The sequence below is a fragment of the Eptatretus burgeri genome, chromosome 15, assembly GCF_056783735.1.
Source record: "Eptatretus burgeri isolate ZD-2024b chromosome 15, Ebu_testis_v1, whole genome shotgun sequence".
Taxonomy (NCBI): domain Eukaryota; kingdom Metazoa; phylum Chordata; class Myxini; order Myxiniformes; family Myxinidae; genus Eptatretus; species Eptatretus burgeri.
The window spans coordinates 33510864-33535307 of record NC_140975.1 but is presented as its reverse complement, the minus strand read 5'-3'; the positions used below and the strand labels follow the sequence as shown (position 1 = coordinate 33535307).

Sequence of the window (24444 nt, the reverse complement as noted above, 5' to 3'; positions counted from 1 at the left end):
CGGCATCCCAACCAATGATGCAACCAGGAGCCACAGGCTGCACACACACACACACACAGACACACAGACACACAGAGAGAGACAGAGACAGAGACAGAGACAGAGACAGAGACAGAGACAGAGACAGAGACAGAGACAGAGAGAGAGGGAGCAGAGAGAGAGAGAGAGCAGAGAGAGAGCAGAGAGAGAGAGCAGAGAGAGAGCGAGAGAGAGAGCAGCGAGAGAGAGAGCAGAGAGAGAGAGAGAGAGAGCAGAGAGAGAGAGAGAGAGAGCAGAGAGAGAGAGAGCAGAGAGAGAGAGAGCAGAGAGAGAGAGCAGAGAGAGAGCAGAGAGAGAGCAGAGAGAGAGCAGAGAGAGAGCAGAGAGAGAGAGAGAGAGAGCAGAGAGAGAGAGAGCAGAGAGAGCAGAGAGAGAGGGCAGAGAGAGAGGGCAGAGAGAGAGGGCAGAGAGAGAGAGAGAGAGAGAGAAAGAGAGAGAGAGAGAGAGAGAGAGAGAGGCAGAGAGAGAGAGAGAGAGGGAGAGGGGAGCACGAAGAGAGAGAGAGAGGAGAGAGAGAAGAGAGAGAGGCAGAGAGAGAGAGAGAGAGAGAGAGAGAGAGAGAGAGAGAGAGAGAGAGAGAGAGAGAGAGGCAGAGAGAGAGAGAGGGCCCCGGAGAGAGAGAGAGAGAGAGAGAGAGAGAGAGAGAGAGAGAGAGAGAGAGAGAGAGAGAGAGAGAGAGAGAGAGAGAGAGAGAGAGAGAGAGAGAGAGAGAGAGGCAGAGAGAGAGAGCAGAGACAGAGAGAGAGAGAGAGAGAGAGAGAGAGAGAGAGAGAGAGAGAGAGAGAGAGAGAGAGAGAGAGAGAGAGAGAGAGAGAGAGAGAGAGAGAGAGAGAGAGAGAGAGAGAGAGAGAGAGAGAGAGAGAGAGAGAGAGAGAGAGAGAGAGAGAGAGAGAGAGAGGAATGCCAAGGGAAATGATACATCATTGGCAAAAGGGTGGTGTGGTGACATCACAGGAAATATCAAAAAACAGCTTTTCATTATACAACCTAAGAACACACAACTCATTATTTAGCTTCTAAAACACACTCATACAAGTACATATTGGAAATTATAGTTGTAAAGAAATTAATCAAACGAGTTGCACCACAGAAAAGATCATTTTACCCAACTTTGGACACAATCCGATCAGCAGTTTGAGAAGTCGCCAGGGTATACAAAGGGATGACGTGCCATCGCAAAAGCTCAGCTGAACTATGCATGTTCCAAGAGAGCTAAAAAAAATTTCATTGGATGAGGTTGCCAGCGAGCAATCCTACCAACTCGGTACTTCAAACACTTTATTGTATATTAATGAAAGGGTAATGACGGCATTCCAAAGAAAGTCAAAGTACAAATCGGGACTCTCAGATGAGAAGTTCTATGTGCAAGGCCACGAGAACAGTGCTTCATGTCAAAAAGCAGAGAACACATTATTGCAAAGAAAACATTTGCATCAAACCAAATGTTTTATACTGCATAACCAGTTTAAATAGTGCAAAATGAGTTCACATAATCAATTTAAAATGCATACAATAATTCCAAACAAAAATGCACTTCAAAGCCCATCCACAACTGCAACCAATTGTATCCAGACCCCAAGTACAAATATACAAATGTCCTTGTAAAATTCTTCAAGAATGAAATGGTGAACGATCTTCATATTCTTCCTGAAAAAGGGTTGAAGATGGTTAAGACATCACCATGAAAATGAAAAGAATGCTTTTGTTGAAAAGGAGGCATTACACAAAAGTACGACAGTGAAAAGCCATTTGACCCACCTTGCATGTTCCATATCCACACCCCACAATTCCCACCGACTCAATAGTGCCATTTCAACAGCTATGCCACAGAAAATACCAGAGTTTAATGCTGTGTTTTATAAACTGCACTGCAGAGAACAAGGAACTGCTAAAGTGGAGGTAGAAATGGGAAACAGGTGGTGTTGGTGCAGGAAAGCAGATTTGAAGTCCTGAGTGAAGAGTACAAGACCCTTGGGCACACAAGCTCAACATATGAGAAAAATGGCAAATGTACATTTTATCAAGCTGTCGCTCCAGAAGGATCATCAGGCGAACCCATCCACTTATTTCCATCGTCAGCAACTGGAAGAGGTAATCTCTTGAACTAAGCCCCATCGGTGGCCATGACTTTTCCTGGGCCCACCATATAGCAAAGCTGACCTCCAAAGCCAGCTGTCGACTGGGCATCCTCTGATATTCCAAGTTTTTCCTTGAAAAATCAGAACTTCAGACAAGGCCTTAATCCATAGCAGAATGGAATATTGCTCTCCTCCAGAGCCAAGCACCCCAACATCACAACAGTCTCTCTAGAATTCTGTGCAATTTAAAGCTCAACATTGAATCTCCAATAATGAGGCTGAAGCACAAGGTCTAATGTCATCGCAGGCATTGGTGGCATGCATTTTATTTTGACTGACTTGTCATCCAAACCTCCTCCAAGATTTATGCATTCTTCCAATAACCCACTCTTAGTTAAAGCTTCCAAAACAGGCTGACTGCATACTTCAACTCTTCTTACTCACTTCTTCCATGTAGAACCTCATTCCAGAGACTAATCCCACTCTTCCTTCCAGGGGGATGAACACAGCTTCTGGGGTCATTTTTTTTTTTTTGCAGGCCATGCTCACCCCCAAATCCCTATGAACCCCACCAAAGCCAACATATTTTGAAGGCTGCATAATTTCCTCCCTTTTCTTGTTCGTTCATTCCTTTGCATAGTGTCCAAGAGTTCACTGCTACCCTACTGCTGGTTCACACCCTCAGCGTGACAGAGACAGAGATCCAAACCCTAAAGCCAGCTCTTTTCCAATTGCAGTGAACTCAGCACTTTATTTAAATGAGAAAGACTAATCCAAAGTGTGTACTGGAATACAGCACAACACCAAACTGCCTTTTTGCTGTCCTCCTTTATTCTCCGACAAGATGACTGTGCTCAACAAAAAAAAGTTACGGAAAACACCACCAAATTATATTAATGAAGAAACTCAGATGACTGATATCGTTTAATAGTGGCAGCAACACTTTGCCCAAAGTCCTGTTCATTTGTCTAGAACGTGATACAAGACACTTTCATGGTTCATGATTCAGCATGAACTTTCATCATCATGGCCCATGAGCATCTTGGTGGATGAAGCAAGCATGACTGCTGCTATTGGCATTTGAGAAAACAAGCAACTTCATCATAGTGTGCAACAATTTTACCCAAAAATGCTGGAATTACAAGAAAATTCCATTATACAGCAACTGCTCAAAGTCATCGACTATCTACCCACATTTCAGTTATTTGAACAGGTCGATGCCAGAGCTGCAGTCCATAATATCGTGAGTCCAAAAAATAAATAAATAAAAAGCAGAGGGCCACAGGGTCAATCCAAAATCAGCAATAAAAAAACATCCCAAAATGCAAAGCCTGTCTACGTCTGCTTTGTCAGCTTCGAAACTAAACTTGACAAAAACAGCAGCAAACTGGAAGGGTACTCAGTGGAGCGCATACCTCCACCACATAATGCCTGATCCACGAGAACATATCGGCCCAATACATTTTTGAAATATCATGTGACATCGTTTTTGGCCCCATCTCTTAATGGTGAAGAATCACTTTGAAAAATAAATAATTCTTGGATCCAGATGCAGATCTTCACCAAAATCTAATCAATTCGTCCTTGTCACAAACCTGTGTCCACCAAGTAACATCCAAAAACACCTACAACTGAAATATCGTGCTATACATCGTTTTTAGCGCCCATCTCTCAATGGTGAAGAATCACTTTAAAAATTCTCGAAGTCAGATCTGCATCCGGATCTTCACCAAAATCTAATCAGTTCATCCTTGTCACACACCGAACTTCATTGGTTGGCAGGGGATAATAAAACTAGCATCCGTTGAAGACAGTCTTCGATATCCCCCACCATAGTAAAAAAAAATAATTTAATTTGTAAACATCAAAAGGCACGAGTTCACCACTTGCTTGATATGTGTACCAAATTTTATAAAGATATATTGAGGGGATTTGGAGTTAAGCTCCGGAAACCAAATGTGACGGACGTACGGACGGAACCCATTTCTATATCATTTCTATCTATATCCCCCGCCAACTTCGTTGATTGGCGGGGGATAAAAAAAACTACTTCCTGTGACCTACATTTGGACCCAATGATTAATTTGTTTTCTCCATATTCCCATCATAAAGGTTTGTTACCCTCACCGAAGGAGAGGGTATTACATTTGGGTGTCTGTCCACAGTACGTTCGGGTTTTTCTTCGTAACCGCTTGTCGGATCAAGACAAAATTTTCACCACAGGTGTGACTACTCATGTAGAATGTTTTAATCATACTTATGTCATAGGTTACATGATGTGGTAGCCAGGTTGAAAAATGGAAAAACTTTGGACCTCTGCATCTCTGAAAGCACACCAAAGAAAGAAATTTAAACTGAGCACATGGCAAGTACTCATGGTGAATGAGTGATTTTTTTTTGTCATACGTGCCTTCATTATGACGTCATAATTGCATATGTAGAACGCTACATCCGATCGGTATGAAAATTTGAGGGCCATCGAGGGATAAAAATGGTCAAAATTTTTTTTTGACGTCATTGGTCACACGATTCGGCAGCCATATTGGATTTACCCGAAAACACATAATCATCTTCTCCAGAACAGCTGGACAGATTGAGGGGAAACTTCATATAAATATTCTCCAAGGCATGTGTGCACAAGGTTAAGGAATAATTGATATGGTTTGGCAGCCATATTGGATTTAAGAAAAATATTAAAAAAATGTTTTCTCTGGAACCGCTTAATCAATCGATGTGAAACTTCACAATTGTGATCTCGTCGTGATGGAGAATACATATTTTAAATATCAACTTGATCGGATGCATGATCTGGCAGGCAGAATAATTAAATTTTTTGATGTTTTTTTATTTATATATTTTTTTGAATCAGGCTCACTTGTCTGTGCCTGCATGGGTTTGAAGGTGGAGGAATATCAGCTGAAATGTGAATCCTATCCAGGTTCCTCCTGATGACTTAATCTTTTCTTTTTGCTTGCTTGGATTCCTTCTGATAACTCCAATGCAGGACTATAACCATTTGGTCTTCCATTTGATCTGAATTGAATTCATTTTAAATCAATTCTGAATTAAATCAAACAACAATAAACGTCGTGGGTCAGGGTCAGGTGTCCGAGCAAAGCAGAGTTGCATCAAAGCGGGACGTCTTGGTACCATCACTACCAGCACTTATAAAGTGGCAGTTCTAATTATGTCTGTTATTAATTACGTGAAACACCACACCACAGAAAACAAGTCCTGGTGAGGGTCTGCGATCTCAGATTGCTCTTTTTCTTGTTGAAAATGTAATGGAAAAAAAAAACTCAAATGGTAATAAAGTTATGGCCCGGGAAGACAGATAGAAATGATTGCAAAATACCATCTTCCACTGCATGGGGAGAAGGTGATGGAGTTTGATACAAGTATACATTGTGGATTCTATATGGAAAAATCCATCCATGAACATGCTCCACAAACCCTTTAATCCAAGGAGCCCATCAGTACAATTTATGCAAGCAAATTTCTTCCCCCTTTCCCCCCTTGAGTAAGCTTCATGGAGCAACTTCAGACAATTTATAAACAAACCACAAACAAATAATACAGCCAGGGTACAAGCACACAATGGCCTATTCTTATTTTAATTGTGAAGTCGTGAACAAAAGACAAAGTCAGCCAAATTTACAATCATCTGAACATGGTCGTGTTCCAAGTGGTGCTGGGGAGCCTTCATGTGGTGGCCATGTCATGGCGCAAGGGATGGACCCACCCATCGCACACTTCCATCACCAAATAATCTTACCTCAGCAAGGTTGTGGAGAGCAGACTCTCTCCCTTCCAAATTGCTCATGTGCCCCCAGCCCCTGGGTCAGAGAATGTCAGCCTCTTGGTGCAGATAACCAGACTGATGTACATGGACATCGACCCTTGCATTGCCCACAAACAGAAGTACAAAACTCAATTTATGTAAGCAAACAAGATACGCAACATGGAATGCCCTTACCCTCCATCCATCAGGATGACAATGCCCTCTTATTTCCCCAAAAACACTCTTGCTTGCAGATTAACTTGATAAGAATGAGCCAGTCTTTGGGAGTTTGAAGAGAATGAGATAGTATTCAGGAGACGCTTCTCCTAGATTCAGGTGAGCAACTGGGTGAGGGGTATTACCTCCGTCAAGCAGAACTGAATTTATCCACCAAGCAGGAATGACCCAAGCCCTGGACCAAACAACGAAGGCTCTCATCCAATGGAATCCGTTTTCACCTCACTTATCAGCCAGATTCCAAAATAGCAATTGAAAATGACTGTCTTGTTTGTTATGCACAATGAATGAGAGAGGAGATTGGGACCATACTCTCTGTTCAGGTGCGTTGGTGCTGCTTAAGCAGTCTCCTTGGCTATTGGGCACAATCCTGGACGGGTCGCCACTCCGACAGGATACCAGCAAGCTGGCACTCATTTTGCCGACTCGGAACGATGACAGGCCGAGTTAACCCCACCTGGTATTAATTCAACAGCTGAGTGAGATTTGAACTCAGGACCCTCGGATCCAAAGCCCGCCACAAACCATTAAGCCAACACCAGGCATACAATGAATAGTGAAGTTACAAAAGACAATTTCTACAACTCGCTCGTATATTAACTTTCTTGAACAAGCAGTCATGATCTAGTAGTTGTACTTGGAAATTTTAATGCTACAATTGGATCAGACCGCATCGCCAGGAGGCATCATTGGACATTTATTTTGGCACTGCAAATGACAATGGCACCCACATACTTGACTTGTGCACCACATGATATCCACATCAGCCGCTCTTGGCTTCAAAAATGAATGATCTACCATTACTCCTAGTATAGAAATGATGGATTTACCCACAAGTCCATTGACCATTTCCTGATGTTGGATTGATGGTTCTCAAGTATGCAATCCTGCAGGGTTTCTTCTCACTCAACCTCAAAGCAAGACCCGATGTACCCAGCAGTTGGCAACTCAATGCAACTGCTCTGTTGGATCCTCAGACTGCCCATAAACACATGTCCAACTATTTCACCTGCTCAGCTTCTGAGGACCCAGAGACTGTACAGACCAAGATGAACACAACTGCCTCTGCCAAAAAAGACAATTGTAAACCCTGCAGTGCAAAAAAATTAAACATGGATCTCCAAGACTATGCCTATCTCGACAATATTGCAGCTTGAAAGCCAGCTTGGCTGAGAGGTGATTGCAGTGAAACAAAATGACCGACTCATGATTGAGATCGGGTACTTCACCAGGATAACTCCACCCATCAGGGTAAAAAGACAGAAACCCTCGAGGCCACAGCTATTGATGCAGACCAAAAACTTACAGATAACTTCACTCTTGCTACATCCACACGAGAGATCAATTTCATGTGCAAATGGATCAGAGAGGACAAATGCTGGACTGCTTGAATAGATGGCAACAGCACTTGTCTCACCTCTTGAACAACCCACCTGGCATGCAAGACCCCACATTGGCAGCCACTGCTAGCAAGAATGCGAGCGATCAAGATTGCAACACCAGCCCTGTACTCCTGCCTGGGGTAAAATCCACCAGCAAAAAAGTTGAACCAATGGGCCAAATTGAGGACCATCGAGCATCTGCCAAATTGAGCATCTGCGCTGTCACTGCGAAACTCGTATGGTGGAGAGGCAACGGGTGAATGGCTTGCTCAAATCAATATTGTCGAGGTTGCCAAGATTACACCCACCCATTGGAGACTCGGAATAATGCTTCCATTTATAAAAGGGAAGGGAGACCAACACATGCAACAATCAAAGCATCACACTATTCCTGGAAAACCCTTTGCACTAGTTCTTCTAGCCTGAATCAGGCCTGTACTCCAGAAGTCCTGATCCCCAGTGCAAGCAAGTTTCCATGCCAGTCGAAGCACCACCGAGCAGATCATTGCCATCCACCAACTAATTGAGAAGACCAAGGAAAAATCAGATCAGCATGCCTACAGTGTACATGACTTCAATGATGCCTTTAATTTTGTGGAAAACTCAGAATTTGTGCTGTCACACATAATCTGCTCAAACTAGTCAGACTATTACACATGGATTCCAATATATGTGTGTAGCTTGGAAGGGAGTTTCTACATGAATTTCTCTATCAGCTCATCTCCCTGCAGGCAAGCTATTTAACACCATAATTGACGAAGCCAGCTAAAGCTCACCAATCGACTAAAGCTCATCCTCTCCCCCTCCCCACACCCCACCCAACCAGAAACGCACATAATCATCTCATCTGGCAAAGTAGTTGAATTTGTCAACGAGTTCACTTGCCTTGGATCTGCCATTGACTAATCCAGACCGTCTCTCAAGACGATACTTTCCATACCAGTAAAACAGCTATAGCACTAAAGTCTCTTTGGACGACTTTTCAAGAAGCAACGAATCAAGAGGAACATCAAGCTGACGATGCATCGACCATTGGTCATTTGTGTCGTATGGATCTGAGATACGGAACACAAATGCAAAAAAATAATAAAAATGGATGTTGGCTTCAACTTTTTGCCTTTGATTTGTGATATGATGGAACTGCCGTACTCTCTCAAGGTGTCAGATACACTGCATGTCAGATCTGTCAAAGAACACATCAGATCTCTTGCTTGTCAGATCCCCTGACTGCATGTCACCTCAACTGACAAGTTGTGTCTACAGCATGGGACAGTCTCAACTCTTCATCTTCAATTCCCCCCCCCCACCCCACCCCTGCCCACCCCAAGCCAGATGGCATCGACCCAATCAAACATTACTTGCAGACAGCAAGCGTCAGCCCCATCCCGACCTCTCGCCTCATGAGAAACAGAATAAGGTAGACCAGTTAAAACAACACCAAGGAACCACAAGTATCACCTCAAATAATCTTACTCCACAATTAAACTGTCAATCCTGAGCTTGAACGTCAAAACTAAAAAAAAACAAAAAAAAAAAAAAACATTGAACTCAAACATGACAGCTCCAATTAATTTGTCACACGAGTCTTCCAAAATGTATGACATGAAACAAGGACCTTTGTTTTTAAAAGGACAGTCACCTCAGCAGCAAAATACTTCTCAAGGAGGAAAGTTGCTCCATTGGAGATATCCTCAACTTCATGGCACTGCAAGACCTCCAGTTGTTCTGCACCACCACAATCCTCCAACATAAACACCAGCTTCTCCACCTCATCAAGCTTTCCTGCAGCCTGTCAGATCAAGAAAATCACTTCTTACAAACTGACTAAGAAGTTCAAATGCTGCAAAACAAAAAGGAGAAATTTCATATCCATTTGCGTAAACGGAAAACAAACTTTGAAAAGCTCAAAAACAATTATTCGATCTAATCAGGATCAAAGTTTTCACTTTGAATCTTTGGTTTTAAAGCAAAGAGAGAAAGAGACAGAGACAGACAAAGAGACAGACAAAGAGACAGACAAAGAGACAGACAAAGAGACAGACAAAGAGACAGACTAAGAGACAGACAAAGAGAGAAAAAGAGAGAGAGAAAGAGAGAAAGAGAGAAAGAGAGAAAGAGAGAAAGAGAAAAAGAGAAAAAGAGAAAGAGAAAGACATCTCAATCGAGAATGGCGAATAATATGAAGGTTGTAACCTGATTACTGCTGAGCGCAGCATCATTGGGAGTTTTATATATTATTAATCAAACAAGGATTTTCAGGTCATATTTTGAACCAAGGGTCAGAATATGTCCCAAGTACAAAGACCAATACTTGGTAGTGAAAGCAAGGTAATTAACTCCACCTCCAAAAGGTGGACGGAGATTACATTTTCATCAGTCTAAACATGATATCTCAAGTTGTGGATGGATTCAGACAAAATTTGGTGGAGAGGTTGGGTGTGTGATGAGGACAAAATGATTACCCTCACCAGAGGAAAGGTCATTGCATTTGGGTCTGTTTGTTCCTTATGAAAAAAATCGAAGATTTTTCAAGTACATTAGTTGGTTCTGTTCATCCGTCTGTCTGTCGTCGACAAGTCACAATTTTAAACCAATCTCCACGAAACTTCACATGGTTGAGTTCGTCATCAGCAAGAAACCTATCGTTTGAGGTCAAAAGGTGAACAACTGTCAAATTTCGAAAATCCTCAATTTTCATCCGATTGACAACAAATTTGAACAGGATTTGCATATCAGTTCACCAAATTCAACCACCAATTATTTTAAGGTCAACTTTGTTTTATGGATTTTACAAGTATCGCACAATGCACGACATCTTTGTTCGTCCACACAGAACGAGTGATTTACTCCACAACCACTTGTTTGGTTGAGATGAATATTCACCATAGGAGCAAATGTAGAATGTTGTATGTTTCAATTATAATCATGTCATCGGTTACATGGTGTGGCAGCCATGTTGGAAAAACAGATAAATGATGGACCTCTATCTCAAACAAACCACACCACAGGGGGGACAAACAAACAAACAAGCAGTCATATTCTGGTATTTACGAAATCGTCAACTTGACCTCTAACCTTGTCGAATAAAAGCTGTCTCTTGAGAAGGTAGCGACGCAAACCAGAAGTTTCTACGATGATTCTGTACCAAACCATCAAAAAAAAATCGAATGTTTGACCTCACTGTGACCTTGACCTTTGACCGATTTTGACCAAAATCTAATCAGCCCTAGCCATCACCCTCCTGAATCACGTGGTGTAATTTGACATTAGTCACTTCTTCCGTTCGAGTTACCATTTTTTGGACGTTCGACCTCACTGTGACCTTTGACCGATTTTGACCAAAATCTAATCAGCACTAGCCATCACCCTCCTGAATCACGTGGTGTAATTTGACATTGGTCGCTTCTTCCGTTCGAGTTATCGTGCCTACAAACAAACACACAAACAGAGGACAGAAGTCATCAATATACTTACGAAATCTTTAGATTTCGTAAGTAAAAAAAAACACTTGAAACTTGGCACATGGCAAGTACTCATGGGAAATAAGTTATGACATCACAATTTCATATGTAGAATTCTACATCCAATCAGTATGAAAATTTTTGACTGTCATCTATGGATAAATTTGTCCAGAGGGAAAATAAAATTAAAAAAAAAAAAATTGACATCATTGGACAAGTGATTCAGCAACTATATTGTTAGTTTAAAAAAATAAAAACCTTCAAAAATCTTCTCTGAAATGGCTGAACAGATTGAGGCAAAACTTTACACATATGACCAACTATCCATGAGAAACAAGAGGTTCACACATGCGATGTCATAGGTAACATGGTTTGGCAGCCATATTGGATTTACCCTAAAAACCTATTAAAAAAAATCTCCAGAAAGGCTGGACAGAGGGGAAACTTCAAACAAATGTCCCCTAAGCCTTGGGATACCAGGGTATTCACGAATAATTGATGTCATGTTCTCGCAGTGAAAATCTTAAAACAAACAAAAAACAAACATTCTCTTGAACCACTTCATCAATTGACATGAAACTTCACAACTATGATCAAGTAATGATGGTGAATAAGTTTTAAATTCCATCTTGATCGGGCAGATGTCATGTCAGCCACAATTATTTGATTTTTTGATTCTCGGTTCTTCAAAAAAAAATTTTTTTGAACAAGGCTCACATGTCTTTGCGTGGAAGGGTTTGAGGGTAGAGTAGCAGCAGCTGAAATGTGAATCCTATCGAGGTTCCTCCTGATGACTCCAATGCAGGACTTTACCTATTTGTTCTTCCATTTGATTTAAATTTATTTTAACCCCATTCTGAAATAATAACAATCATCATGAGTCAGGTCCAAGTGTCCAATCAAAGCAGAGTTTCAAAGTGGGACGTCTTGGTACATGGTCATCACTGCCAGCAGTTATAGTTATGTCTTATTAATTACTTAACCAGAACACAAATACCACACAAAACAAGTCCTGGCGAGGGTCTGCAATCTCCAATTGCTCTTTTTCTTGTTAGATTTTGGTGAAGATCTGACTGAATCCAGCCCATCAGTGGGATACAAAACAAACTATTCAGCCTGGCAGAGGTATACTCCCTACAGAGTGCCGTTAGGGTTAGGATTAGGGTCTCTCCTTTCCAGGGGAGATTCAGCTGAGGAGCACAACTTAAGGTTAGGGTATGGTCACGATACCTCGTGGCAAGTTTGGTCTGGATCTGTCTGGTGGCTTCTGAAAAGATTTTTGAATAAAATAACATTATTTGGGGCAAAAATACTTTTACCCCCTTTAAAAGGGGCTCATCCAGCCGGGGAGCACAACCACATGAAACCTTGCCGGCCTGATGGATCATATCGTCAGGTAGTTTGTGAGAAGATAGTTTTGTCAAACATCATTGGACATAAGTACGGACACTGGTACCAACTCTGTAAACTTATTTCGGAGAAATAACCAAATAACTCCAAAAGCAAGATTGAGAATATAATCGCAGAATTACTTTGTAATCACAAAGTGCACAATTTTGTCATGTCCAGTCTCACAAGAACCATTTTGGAACTCACTGGTGAAGATAAGATGCAAATGTAATGGTTTAAAAATAATAATTTAAGAGGTCACAGCTATGTGAGATTTGGAGTAGAGGTGCCGTCAGCCTTCGTGCTTGGATTAAAAAAAATTGTGTTAACAAAATCCTATTTGGCAACGTTACCACATTAAGAATTGAACAAAGTAATCTTAATGTTTCAAATGGGAAACTGGAAAACACATTTCAGGTTCATTTTCCCTTCAAAGTCAGTCCCTCACTCTTTTACACACAAACACCTTGGCATGTCGTCAACATCCTTCAATCGCTTCTCTTACCAGGAAAATATTCTTAAGAGCTTCAAGAAGGATGAGCACAACCTTTGAATCTTTCACAGACAGCATGTTAACAAGGGGTGGAAGGACTCCTGCTTCGACGATGAAGATGATTTGCACAACTGTTCCACCACTTGTCAAGTTGCTCATCACCCAAGAAGCTTCCCGCTGGGTTTTGAAGTCACCCTGTAATGTATGAACAATAACAGGAATGCATGAAAATCAAAAGACAGGTGGCTATCTCAAAAGGTCGACGGAACAAGTCACCAAAACAAACCAAATTAAGTGCCACATGCAGCCAGTGATTCTATACCTTTAACCCATTCTATTCCACATCAGCGACCAATCACCATCTCTCCCCAAATGTAAAATGAAAGCCACCTTGTCAAGCAAGTTGATAATGACCGGAATAAGCCCAGTGTCAAGAACTTGCTGAATCTGATTCACATTCCCAGCAGTTATGTTTGAGACGGTCCAAGTGGCTTCTTTCACAATATTCAAATGATCATGTTGAAGGAGGTCAAGGATAACTTCAAGCACACCTGCATCCAAAACCTCCTGAGTCTGCACATCCGTGCCACTCACAATGTTTCCAACAGTACGAATGCCTGGTATCTGTACAAACCAAATAAATACATTTTGCATCACAATGTGCAATTTAATCAGCTACAAGGGATTGCTGTAAAATGAAACAATGTTTGATCAATTATTGTACATTGTACTTAAGCTTGCAGCATCGTCATGCAAAATAAAGGCAACTATCCCCCCACCCCACCCCCCCACAACCTCCAACCTTTTTGAAGGTCAACATGGGAATGAAGGTCTAAGGCTTTATCAATTCAGTTTGAGAAGCTAAGCTTACATCAATATTGGGATTTCCAGCAGTTTCCAGGTGAGGTTAATGAAGAAAATGCAACATAGAAATAAAGGGTGACAAATTGCATATCTTGCTTGTGTTCCCACACTACATCAAAAATATATGGGGTTTGAATCTGGGATCCCAGCATCATTCTCGGGAGTCCAATGAGAACGGCACACAAACCAAACCGGGACAAGGCAAATTTGTATTACAAAAAATATTGATAATAATAGTGCAGCAATTCTTTTCCAAGAGTAATCTGCACACAAATCTAGAGCATCGCAAACTAAAATGAGAATGGCACTTGGTAGAGCGCATATATAGAGAGCGGTAGATAGGTCGGATCTGCATCGTGACCTTAGCCAAAATCTAATAGACTTGTTCTCGTCACCTACCCAACTCATTCACCAAGTTTTCACAGTCTGTCCACAACGGAGATATCATCGTTTTGGCCCAACCTCTCAATGGGGAAGAATTTCAAAAATAATAATAATAATGTAAAAATAAAAAATAAAAAAAAACAACACAAGACCCAGATCTTCACTAAAAATAAGATTTAAAAATAACGATATATTTTGTCCTCATCACACATCCAACCTGTGTGATGACATGCAACCTGTCCCCCAAGTTGTCCAAATCAAACACAGAGGTAATAAGGAATTTGCAAAAGAAAAACTCACCACAACACAAATAGGAGCAGAAGAGAGCAGGTCGACCAGTCGAGGCAAGAATCCTGAATCCAAGATGAGCTGTATGCGATCATTGGAGTCCTCAGACAGGTACGAGAGTGCCCAGATGACATCTTCCTGCACAGTGCCCAAATACACACAGGGGATGCTTTATGTTTTCTAAGCATGTGACGACAGATTAATCACTGATGACCAGGGTTGTGGGGGGGGGGGCGTTTGTGAGTCTGGGTGCCTGCAGGGTAGTATCAGTTCAGCTTAATAGCATCACTGGTCCATTGTAATACTCCAAAATGAGCATTTTTAGCCCATGGACATTGCAGTTAATATAGATTTACCTTGGAAACTTGGTTCACCCATTTGACAGTTTGTTGAACTGCAATTAACTGATGGAATATATTTAAAACATATGTCCCTTTCTATCATACTGTGTACAAACATGAACATAAAATCATACTGTGTGCGCACACACACCGAACCAGTGACCGATATAAATGTTTAGTACTTTCTAGGTGGGGAAGAAAACTGGAATTTTGCATACTGATGGAACTCAAAGTGGGTGAGCAGAAATGGGGGTGGGGAGAAATAAACACCACAATACCATCAGAAAATGTCCATAAAGAAAAATATTCAGCAATAACAGTTGGCCAGTGCAGCCTCACTCTGCTCAACAGAAATACCCTCAACATCGAACCCAATTTGGAGTACATTTTCATGACTGTCAGTAATGTTGTCGAGAAGTTGTTCAAACTTACTTGGAGATACAAGTACAATGTTCATCACCAGGAGAAAATTATAAATGTGTTTAACAGTTAAGAAGAAGGAAGAAATATTGTTAGAAAACTTTGGTAACATTCTCTTCATTACAAACACCATCAAGTTACACTCAGTGACAGAGCAAGCTTTATTGGCCAAGGTCTTCCACAATCGAGATGGACGGGCCAGACAATATTTGGCCAGTGTTCAAGGAGATAAAAAAAAAAAATTGTTCAGAGATTTCAGGGCATCAGGACAAGAATACCAACAAGTTCAATTTTATTATCCTTAGATTTCGAAGCTAAACAAGGTAGCCTAGAGGCATGCGCACTCAACTCTGAGCTGTTGAGCCTGGATTTGAATCTTGGCCCAAATATTTCACGCTACAGTCTTCCTCCTTCAGCTTCCACCATCTGGTCCTTGGTTCAGCCCTCACTCTCTTCCTCAACCTCACCTCTAAAGTCATCCTACAGACCACCAATCGATGCTGTCGAGCTACACTCTCCCCTGCCACAACCTTACAGTCACTAATCTCTTTCAGGTTACATCTCCTGCTTAAGATGTAATCCACCTGTGTGCACTTTCCTCCACTCTTGTATGTCACCCTGTGTTCCTCCTTCTTCTTGAAATACGTATTTACCACTGCCATTTCCATTCTTTTTGCAAACTCTACCACCATTTGCCCTTCCACATTTCTCTTGTTGAGACCGTACCTCCCCATCACCTCCTCATCCTCTTTATTCCCTTCCCCAACATGTCCATTGAAATCTGCTCCAATCACCACTCTTTCATCCTTGGATACACTCTCCACCACTTCATCTAACTCACTCCAGAAATCTTCTTTATACTCCATCTCACACCCCATATGTGCGGCATATGCACTGATGACATTCATAATCACCCTTCAATTTCCAACTTCACACTCATCACTCGGTCAGACACTCTCCTCACCTCCAATACCCTCTTGACATAATCTTCCTTCAGGATTACCCCGACACCATTTCTCCTCCCATCCACACCATGGTAGAACAGTTTGAAACCACCTCCAATGCTCCTAGCCATACTCCCCATCCACTTGGTCTCTTGTACACACAGTATGTCCACCTTTCTTCTCTCCATCATATCAGCCAACTCTCGCCCTTTACCAGTCATCGTCCCAACATTCAGAGTTCCAACTCTCACCTCCACACTTCTACCTTTCCCCCTCTCCCACTGCCTCCGGACTCGCCTTCCCCGTCTCCTTCTCCTTCTCCTCCTTCGCCCAGCAGTAGCACAATTTCCACTGGTACCCTGCTGACCACCGGTACCGGTGGCGGTCGTTGGTAACCCGGGCCTCGACCGATCCGGTATGGAAATTCGTTTTGTTGTCCGCATAATGCAAATGAATACCATGTCCACAAAATATAAAATGTGACTGTTGAACCTTTCCATTAAAAAAATAAACTTGGAGACATACAAGTAAAATACTAAAGATTAATATTGCATCATTTCAAGGTGCAAGGCGATAATTTTAAAATCAAACAATGTGAAAAACCTGCACCTACATTTTGCAGCTTATTGAATTGTTCGTTGAAACCAGCCTGCTGGGATAGGTACGATTCCACATACATGCAAGCCAGGTATGGCTGCACTCGACATACATGGGTTTATTCTAAAGTGAAGGTACTGCTTCCATTGGCTTGCTATTCATTAACATTTAGCCAAAATGCTGTAATAAATGAACAGGGAAAAAATATGTTGGCACAACTATGAAAGACAAATTTATCTGTCCTATTACACGGCCTCATAGCCTCGGGACACTTACGCATTGACTTATAAATTGTGTGCATGATAATACAAGTTACTTGTCAACTCTAGAGTCCAGACGAGTCCGATAAATCTGACGTGCTGAAGATTTTTTATTATTCTCTTTTCTTCATTGTTTTCTACTGGTGCTACATGACGACAGTAGGAATAAAATAAATTAAAATGCAACAGAACGTCAGATTTATTGGACTACTCTCGACAACTGTGTCGCAAGGTGTGTTCTGCACACAAGTTTTCATCGTATCCGGACAGCGAGATTGCTTCGTTTTATGCGCGGAGAGATACGGCCGATGACATGGGCTGGCCTTGCTTGTGATTCATTCACCACGGAGCAACATGTCTGCTGCGCTGCGCTGGTCACGTCACTAAAATATTTCTGATATCGAGCAGTATGCAAGTCGAATTTATGTTATTGAATTATGAATAGGATTTTGTCTAACCAGTTGTTATTGCCAAGTCTTCCTTCGATGTCCTCCCGATCATCATGAACTCCGGGAATTTCAGCCATTTTCCTCTGCTTGTCCTGCTTCGGGCTCGAACCGGTAAGGCCGTATTTCATTTCCAGCTGCCTGAACTTCACCTCCCGCGACTACGTTATCCGACAATTCTCCATGCGATTCAGACCAAAATCCTTCATTTCTCTCACACTCACTGTCGCTACCAGACAAATCAAAGTCCATGTCATCCATTATTCAAAACCAAATGTTTGATTTTTTTTAAAGCAGAAATGAACGAAGCGATTGAGTCGACCAATCGAATGTGGAAACACACAGGAAGCCAATACAATCACGTAGACCACCAACCCAAGTAATTAACGTGCAGCCTTTGTTCTGGAGATGACGTCATGTGGTTTACGCCCCTTTCAGTAGATTTCGGCCGAATTTTTGGGGCGTTCCCGAAGAGTTTTATTTTTTTTTACATTTTGCAGAACGAGTATTGTGAAAAAAAGTCAGATCTGAAATCACGATGAAAAACTCCTATAGGACATATCTCTATTATAATACCAGGCTTGCACACTAAAAATTTGGCTCGCCGTCACACGATCCCGATGAAATTGCTGTGGCACTTAGCGGACATGCCGACAACGCTTGGGAAGTCTTGGCGTTCCATAGTACCACTTGCATTTTGCACAATGTGTATTTTTGTCATTCCCCGTGTACGGTCTGTCGTCTGCTACCAGCTATGTTGTACTGCTATCCCGTGCATGTGCACGGGTATCACTAATATATATATATATATATATATATATATATATATATATATATATATATATATATATATATATATATATATATATATATATATATATATATATATATATATATATATATATATATATATATATACACAATTTCAGTACTTTTGGGTGTCATGGGACCTTTAAGTCCTGGATAAGCGTGGTTGCAGATCGAACTGCTGGTAGACATGGGTTCACAGATCAGAGGTGATAGACTTTTGAAAATCTCTGAATGGGTGTGTGCTGCCAGCTCACAGCTCAGAGCAAACAGATGTTTGTTTGATTACACCGATCATTTTGTTTTTCTGAATCTACGCAGGAGTACTTCCCTGGTTAGGATTGACAAATAATGCTTGTACTGAAGCATATACGAGTGTTCAACAAAAAAAGTGATTTTTTTTATACACCTGCACTGACTCACCAAGTCGTTTTTTCATACGTGCAAATAAAAGAATGATGTCAAAGAAAATGCGACTACCAGCACATTAAACACTTACAGTCACATATTAAACAAGACACAACTTTACATGAACTAATACATCAGCATCCCCTAAATAAAAGTTTCTAGCAATATCCTTACAGCATGCTTACATAATGAATAAGAGCAGGTGCTGGGTGTGTTCATAACTGCCATACTCATCGAAGCAAGGACTGCCTTTCTTGGTAGTCCCATTTCAAGGTAAAGATACATCAGATAAAAGCAAAAATGGCAGAAATGAAAGGTAAATGGAAAAAAATGAGGATATAACTGTACTGATTACAGGGGATGGTACTATCCTAAGTATAAAAGGAAGGACTGTGGAAGGATTGGAAATACATCCACCATATTTTGAAGTTATGGGTAAAGAAACAGGACTAGTTTGTCATTTAGGCAATGGACCTTACTTGGATAACTCAATATGTGAATATTATGCGATATACCCTCAAAACTACAATTGATGGTCTAATCAACAGGACAAGTATAGTCATAGATATACAACCAGGCAACCCCACAGAACCCCAGCAGCTTTAAATAATACTTATTTAATATGTGGATATAGGGCCTATCCATGGTTGCCATTTAGATGGACAGGATCCTGCCATATAGGATATGCGATACCCCAAATCCACATTTCTGATCAATCACCTTTTACGCCACAGAATAGACAGAAAAGGTCCATTTAAGAAACCGAAAGATTCTTCATGATTGCCTTTCCTATGTATGGTGCTGCCGCCAAGACTGCTAGGGAGCTTATTAACATGGCAACATCTTGAGAAAACTGCTAATAATACTGCTGAGGGCTTCACTAAAATGAATGCATAAATGACGGCTATCTGAAAAGTAGCCATGCAGAATCGTATCGCCCTTGATGTTTTGTTGGCAGCGAAAGGGGGAATGTGCACCATTGTGGGATCTAAATGTTGCATATACATCACTGATAATTCAGAGCAAATATATGATCTAGCTGCCAAAATTAAAGCAGAGTGTAAGAAATACCATGATTGTACTAAAGGATGGGATTTTGGGTCTTGGTTAAAGGGAATTTTTGGAACTGGTGAGCAATATTATTGCATTGGAATATTACTACTTGTGATTATTATCGTACTCTTCAAATGCACCATGACTGTATAGTCTTCATTGTTCAATTACCCTTTAAAAAAGAAAAGCCATTACCACTGCAATGTTTGTTCAGACAATTTCCTTATGAGAATCCCAATCCAGATAGGGAATTTAATGATTTGTGCAACATTGAAATTTGGGAACTCCATAGGCAATTTGAAATGAACATGTTATATGACCATAGGGAGATGTTATCCCTGAGGCGGTCATCGGTCTTGCTGTCCTTTACCAGTGGCTTGCAATCTGTAAGAAATTAAACTTTCCGGCCCTTTCATGCTTTACCCACTTGGTGGGAATTACTAATGGGATCTCTTTATGCATCAGCACATGAATATCTTCCTATCATGGTATTGGAGTGTGCGGAGTGGTCATTGCTGGTGACATGCTCTGGGGTGGCTTGTGTTCAAGACTTTCAACTCTCTACACATTTCTACACTCCGGCTACACCGCTCCTATATGTCTCCAGCTATACTGCATGTGACGTGATTGACTCCGACAACAGCGCCTTGCATTTGATGCTATCTCCACCGATGCTCTGTCCTACACCAAGTTTAACCAAATGTAGTTACTTGTTCACCATGGCACAGCACAATATTGTGGTGGTGGGGGAGGAGATGTTGGTGAGGGACTCTGCAAAGTGAAGTTGGATTTCAGAAGGGAAATGCTTGTGGCCACCTTCTCTTCCTCATTGGAGAAATGCCATGAGCTTTCTAAATGCCTAAGTTATTGTCAACAATGACTAAAAATAAAATATATATATATATATATATATTCAAAAAAAAAAATGATCCTGATTAAGAAGTGCATCACTGCAGTGAGAGACAGCGTCCTCTTTGGAGGTACTGCATGCACCCAGGCATCATGAGCAACTTGCAAGAGAAGATCAAGGCCCTGATACAAAGGACAACATAGAGTGCACAAGCACTTGTCTGGACCAGCACCTCCGTCCTTGCATCATCGTTCACATCCTCACAAAGATGGATCAGAAAGCTGTGTGAAACTTTATTGGCGAACTTTGATAGGGGAGGGGTGGGCTTGGTGATTTGTACTTGGATGCTGATGTCCCAGGAATAGGGAATGTTCATTCAAGAATTTCCAAAGTGAACTTTTTAAAATTCATAAATTGAAATCGATTGTGATGTTGTCTGAATGACAAAAAGGGAGGGATGTGGATGCACCTTTCTCCAAAATTATCACAATGGATTTAAGGGTGATATGATATTTAATTTGGCCAATTAAACTTGATGGATAATCAACTTGAAAAAGTAAATGATTTTAGCATGTAGAACAATATATTATCACCCTTTAATGGGAAATGTATTGCATTTTAAACAACCAGACATCTCTTACTGTATTGGATGGTTAACAATCTGTTAAGTAAAAACACCCCTGTTCCCCAAAACAGATTGGCCTTCCAAATAATCTTTAATCTTTATTCAGTGGAATAGAACAATCTATTTAGCTTAAGGGATTCTTGTATATAAATAATTATATACTGGTGTCTGAAAGTCCGGGTGGAAGTAGCAATCGAGTATAAATGGAAGGTGTGTGAAGATAATGTCCAGAACTCTTAACCTTCAGGTCAAAAATAAATCCCTAGCCCTTTGAATTTAAGCTAACCTCCGAATTTCTGCTGTGATAAGGCTACGAGTGATTCCTCCCCTGAACACCAAAACATCAGCCTTAGCACCACTTTGTCTAGAGGATGATCAGACCTTGTCTTACTGATTATTATATGAGAATTCAGTCTCCATGGACTGGAGAATCAGAGGAAGATTGTGTTGCTTATTAAACCTCCTCTGAATTATCCATAAAATCGATAGGTTTGTGTTTGTTTGTTTACGTTTTGTTTTTAATAAATGACTCCAATGTACAGGAGGAATTGGGAATTCTTCGACACAACCAACCAATATTGACCTCTGGCTTAATATCCATCCAAGAAACCTTACAAGTATGTACCACTGGGGTGACAGTTTATAGCTGGGTCAACATTTGAACCAAGGCTAGAACAGAGGTAAATGTGAAAACCTTCAAACTATCCTGCCAACCCATTTAATTACATAAATCGAAGGGCACTCAGTAGAGCGCATGTGTCCACCAGGCTGATTTACTTTACGTTTTGAATCCCACTGATAGGCCGGATATGGATTCGGACCTGAACTAAAATCTAAATCGGCTTGTTCTCGTCACCTTACTAGCTCATCCACAAAGTTTCATCCGAATCAGTCCATAACCTTTTGAGATATTGTGCTGCATGTTGTTCTGCCTCATCACTGAATGGTGAAAAAATCACTAAAAATTCTCAGATACATATTTTCAGCAAAAATCTAATCATTTCGTCCATGTCACATACCCAAGCTCTCCACCAAATTTCAGCCAAATCCGTCCACAAACACACACAGAAGGGGGTGAAAACATAACCTCCACCTACTTTCAGTGGTAAAGATAGTAAGGGGGCAGTCCACCTCTCAGAGAGAAAAATAAAAACAAAAAAGCCAAGATGTTTGGGTTAGAAAAGGTTAATTGGGGGTGGGGATCTATAAAGATCATGGGTAAGAATTGAGGACAAGAGAGGGTGGTATACTGCTGGCTTTAAGTCCTGGAGGAAAAAGAGACAGAACAGGCTCTGGAAGGTGGAAATTTAAAAAGAAATAATAAAATAAAACACCTCCCATGTAGTTTTTAGAATAAATCCACCCATTCCCCACCCTCCCCCCCGCCCCCATACCTGAATCTCAGCATCTTCATGTTGCAGCAAGTCCTTCAGTGCAGGGAGAATTCTGCAAATGGCACCAATGGATATTGATGGATTTTTGTATCGACACAGGTTGGAAAGAGTCCATGCCACGTTTTGCATAAAGCTGACCTGAGGGATTGGAGTCATCCACAACAGCAGACATGGGCAAAGCAAACATATCCCAAAAACAGCAGTCCACAAAATGCTTACGTAGAAAATTTGAGATTTGAACAAAGAGAATTTCACCTTTTGGCAACAATGTTTCATGAGAGAAAAAGCAAAATGACAGACAAATCACAAAACAGGTTTCCAGGACTTCAGCAAAATAACGGAAGCCTCCATTACCTGCAGGTTTATGCTTGGATCTTTCACAATTGACACAAGTAGATCCAAAGCTCCACAACGAATCACGAGATCTCTGAAATGTGGCCCGTCTCCTGGATGGGGGAAGAGGGGAGGTTATATTTCATTACCATTTAAGGAAACACCTGCACGTTATATTTCAAGGCATTTATGGCACAGCATTTCAATTACAAAATATTTTCTCAAGTAATGACCAAGAGGAACATTTGCTTCCAGGCATTTTAAAAAGATCCCACACTTGGAGCATACCTGCAATGTTACCGAGTGCCCAGATGGCCTGCTCGCAAACATGAAAAAAAGGCGAGCTGAGTAGAGCCACAAACAGAGGCACAGCTCCTTCCTTCACAACCTCGGCGGTTTGATATGGTGTGCCAGAGGCTATGTTGGTGAGCACCCAGGCAGCCTCAAATTGCTTTTCTGGTGAGACATCTGTCCTTAGGAAATCCACAAATATGGGAACAAGACCGGCTTTGATAACTTCGTCCAGAGGAGGAAGTCTTTCCCGAGAAAGCATTTTCCTTGAGGAGCAGCACAGGAAAGCATGTGGAAAGCAAATGAGGCAGATTTAGCAATACATCAGGCAAATGTCACAGGACACTCAATGGTGTCATGGTTGTTAGAGTGTCTGTTCCGAGTGTGGTCGGTCAGTGGTTCAAACCCAGGCAGTGTCATACGACTCATACCAAACACTTTTTAAACGAGAAGGGAACTTTGTAGAGTGCATACCAACCAACACCATACGATGCCTGATTCACGAGAACATATCGGGGCCAATTACATTTTTGAAATATCATGTGAAACAGTACTATATCGTTTTTGGTGAAGAATCACTTCAAAAATTTAATAATTCTCATATCCAGTTACGGATGATTTGGATCTTCACTGAAATTGAATCAACTTTTTGATATATCGTACTATATATAATTTTTGGAATAATCTCTCAATGGTGAAGAATCAATTGGGGAGGGGGGGAAGTAGTCGGATCCAGATTGTCACCAAAATCTAATGGGTTTGTCATTGTCACACACCCAACCTTTCCACAAAATTTCATCCAGATCCTTTCACAATGCAAGATATCCTGTACACAAACAAACAAGACAGAAATGGGTGAAAACAACCTCCTTCACCTTCAGTGGCAGAAGTGTTTAAAAAATAAAATAAATAAAAACCCATTATGTGCTGCTTCCTTGCTTGACATTCAGGATTTAAAAGGATAGAGCATGGACAATCCATATCGGTTGGTATGCATTAGGAGGAGGAAATTCCTCGAGGTTGGTGAGAAAAGCGGTGCCATTGTTACGAGGTTGCTGGTACAGAGAAACCCAGGAAGTGATGCCACTTCTCCAAACTCAGAGGCCATTTTAAGAGGCCAAACTCAGGCCCATACTTAAGTGTGTGCGCATGCATGCAAATGTTTAGTGGACCTTGTAACATCCAAATTTTTGCAGAACATTAACAAGAGCCCCAAATTTGGCAAAGATATACATGCCTCAATATACACTATCAGTTTAGAGTTGTTGCACAAGGAACA

The 24444-nt window shown here is 41.2% G+C and overlaps 1 protein-coding gene across 8 annotated transcripts in view; it reads right to left on the bottom strand.

Moving 5' to 3' along the window:
- Positions 1-1300: 1300 nt before the first annotated feature.
- Positions 1301-24444, bottom strand: part of LOC147011890 (importin subunit alpha-1-like) — a 97724-nt gene continuing 74580 nt past the window's right edge. For 6 of the 8 annotated variants that reach the window (XM_085857386.1, XM_085857387.1, XM_085857388.1 and 3 more), the window contains 8 exons: positions 23163-23431; positions 22896-22987; positions 22542-22679; positions 14409-14534; positions 13251-13484; positions 12873-13055; positions 9157-9306; positions 1301-1686 (listed from right to left, as the gene is read on the bottom strand). In XM_085857386.1, coding sequence (XP_085713512.1) covers positions 1651-1686; positions 9157-9306; positions 12873-13055; positions 13251-13484; positions 14409-14534; positions 22542-22679; positions 22896-22987; positions 23163-23431 — 1228 coding nt within the window. In that variant the 3' untranslated portion in view covers positions 1301-1650. The remainder of the gene's footprint in view (positions 1687-9156; positions 9307-12872; positions 13056-13250; positions 13485-14408; positions 14535-22541; positions 22680-22895; positions 22988-23162; positions 23432-24444) is intronic. The other 2 variants (XM_085857390.1, XM_085857394.1) reach the window with 2 other exon arrangements.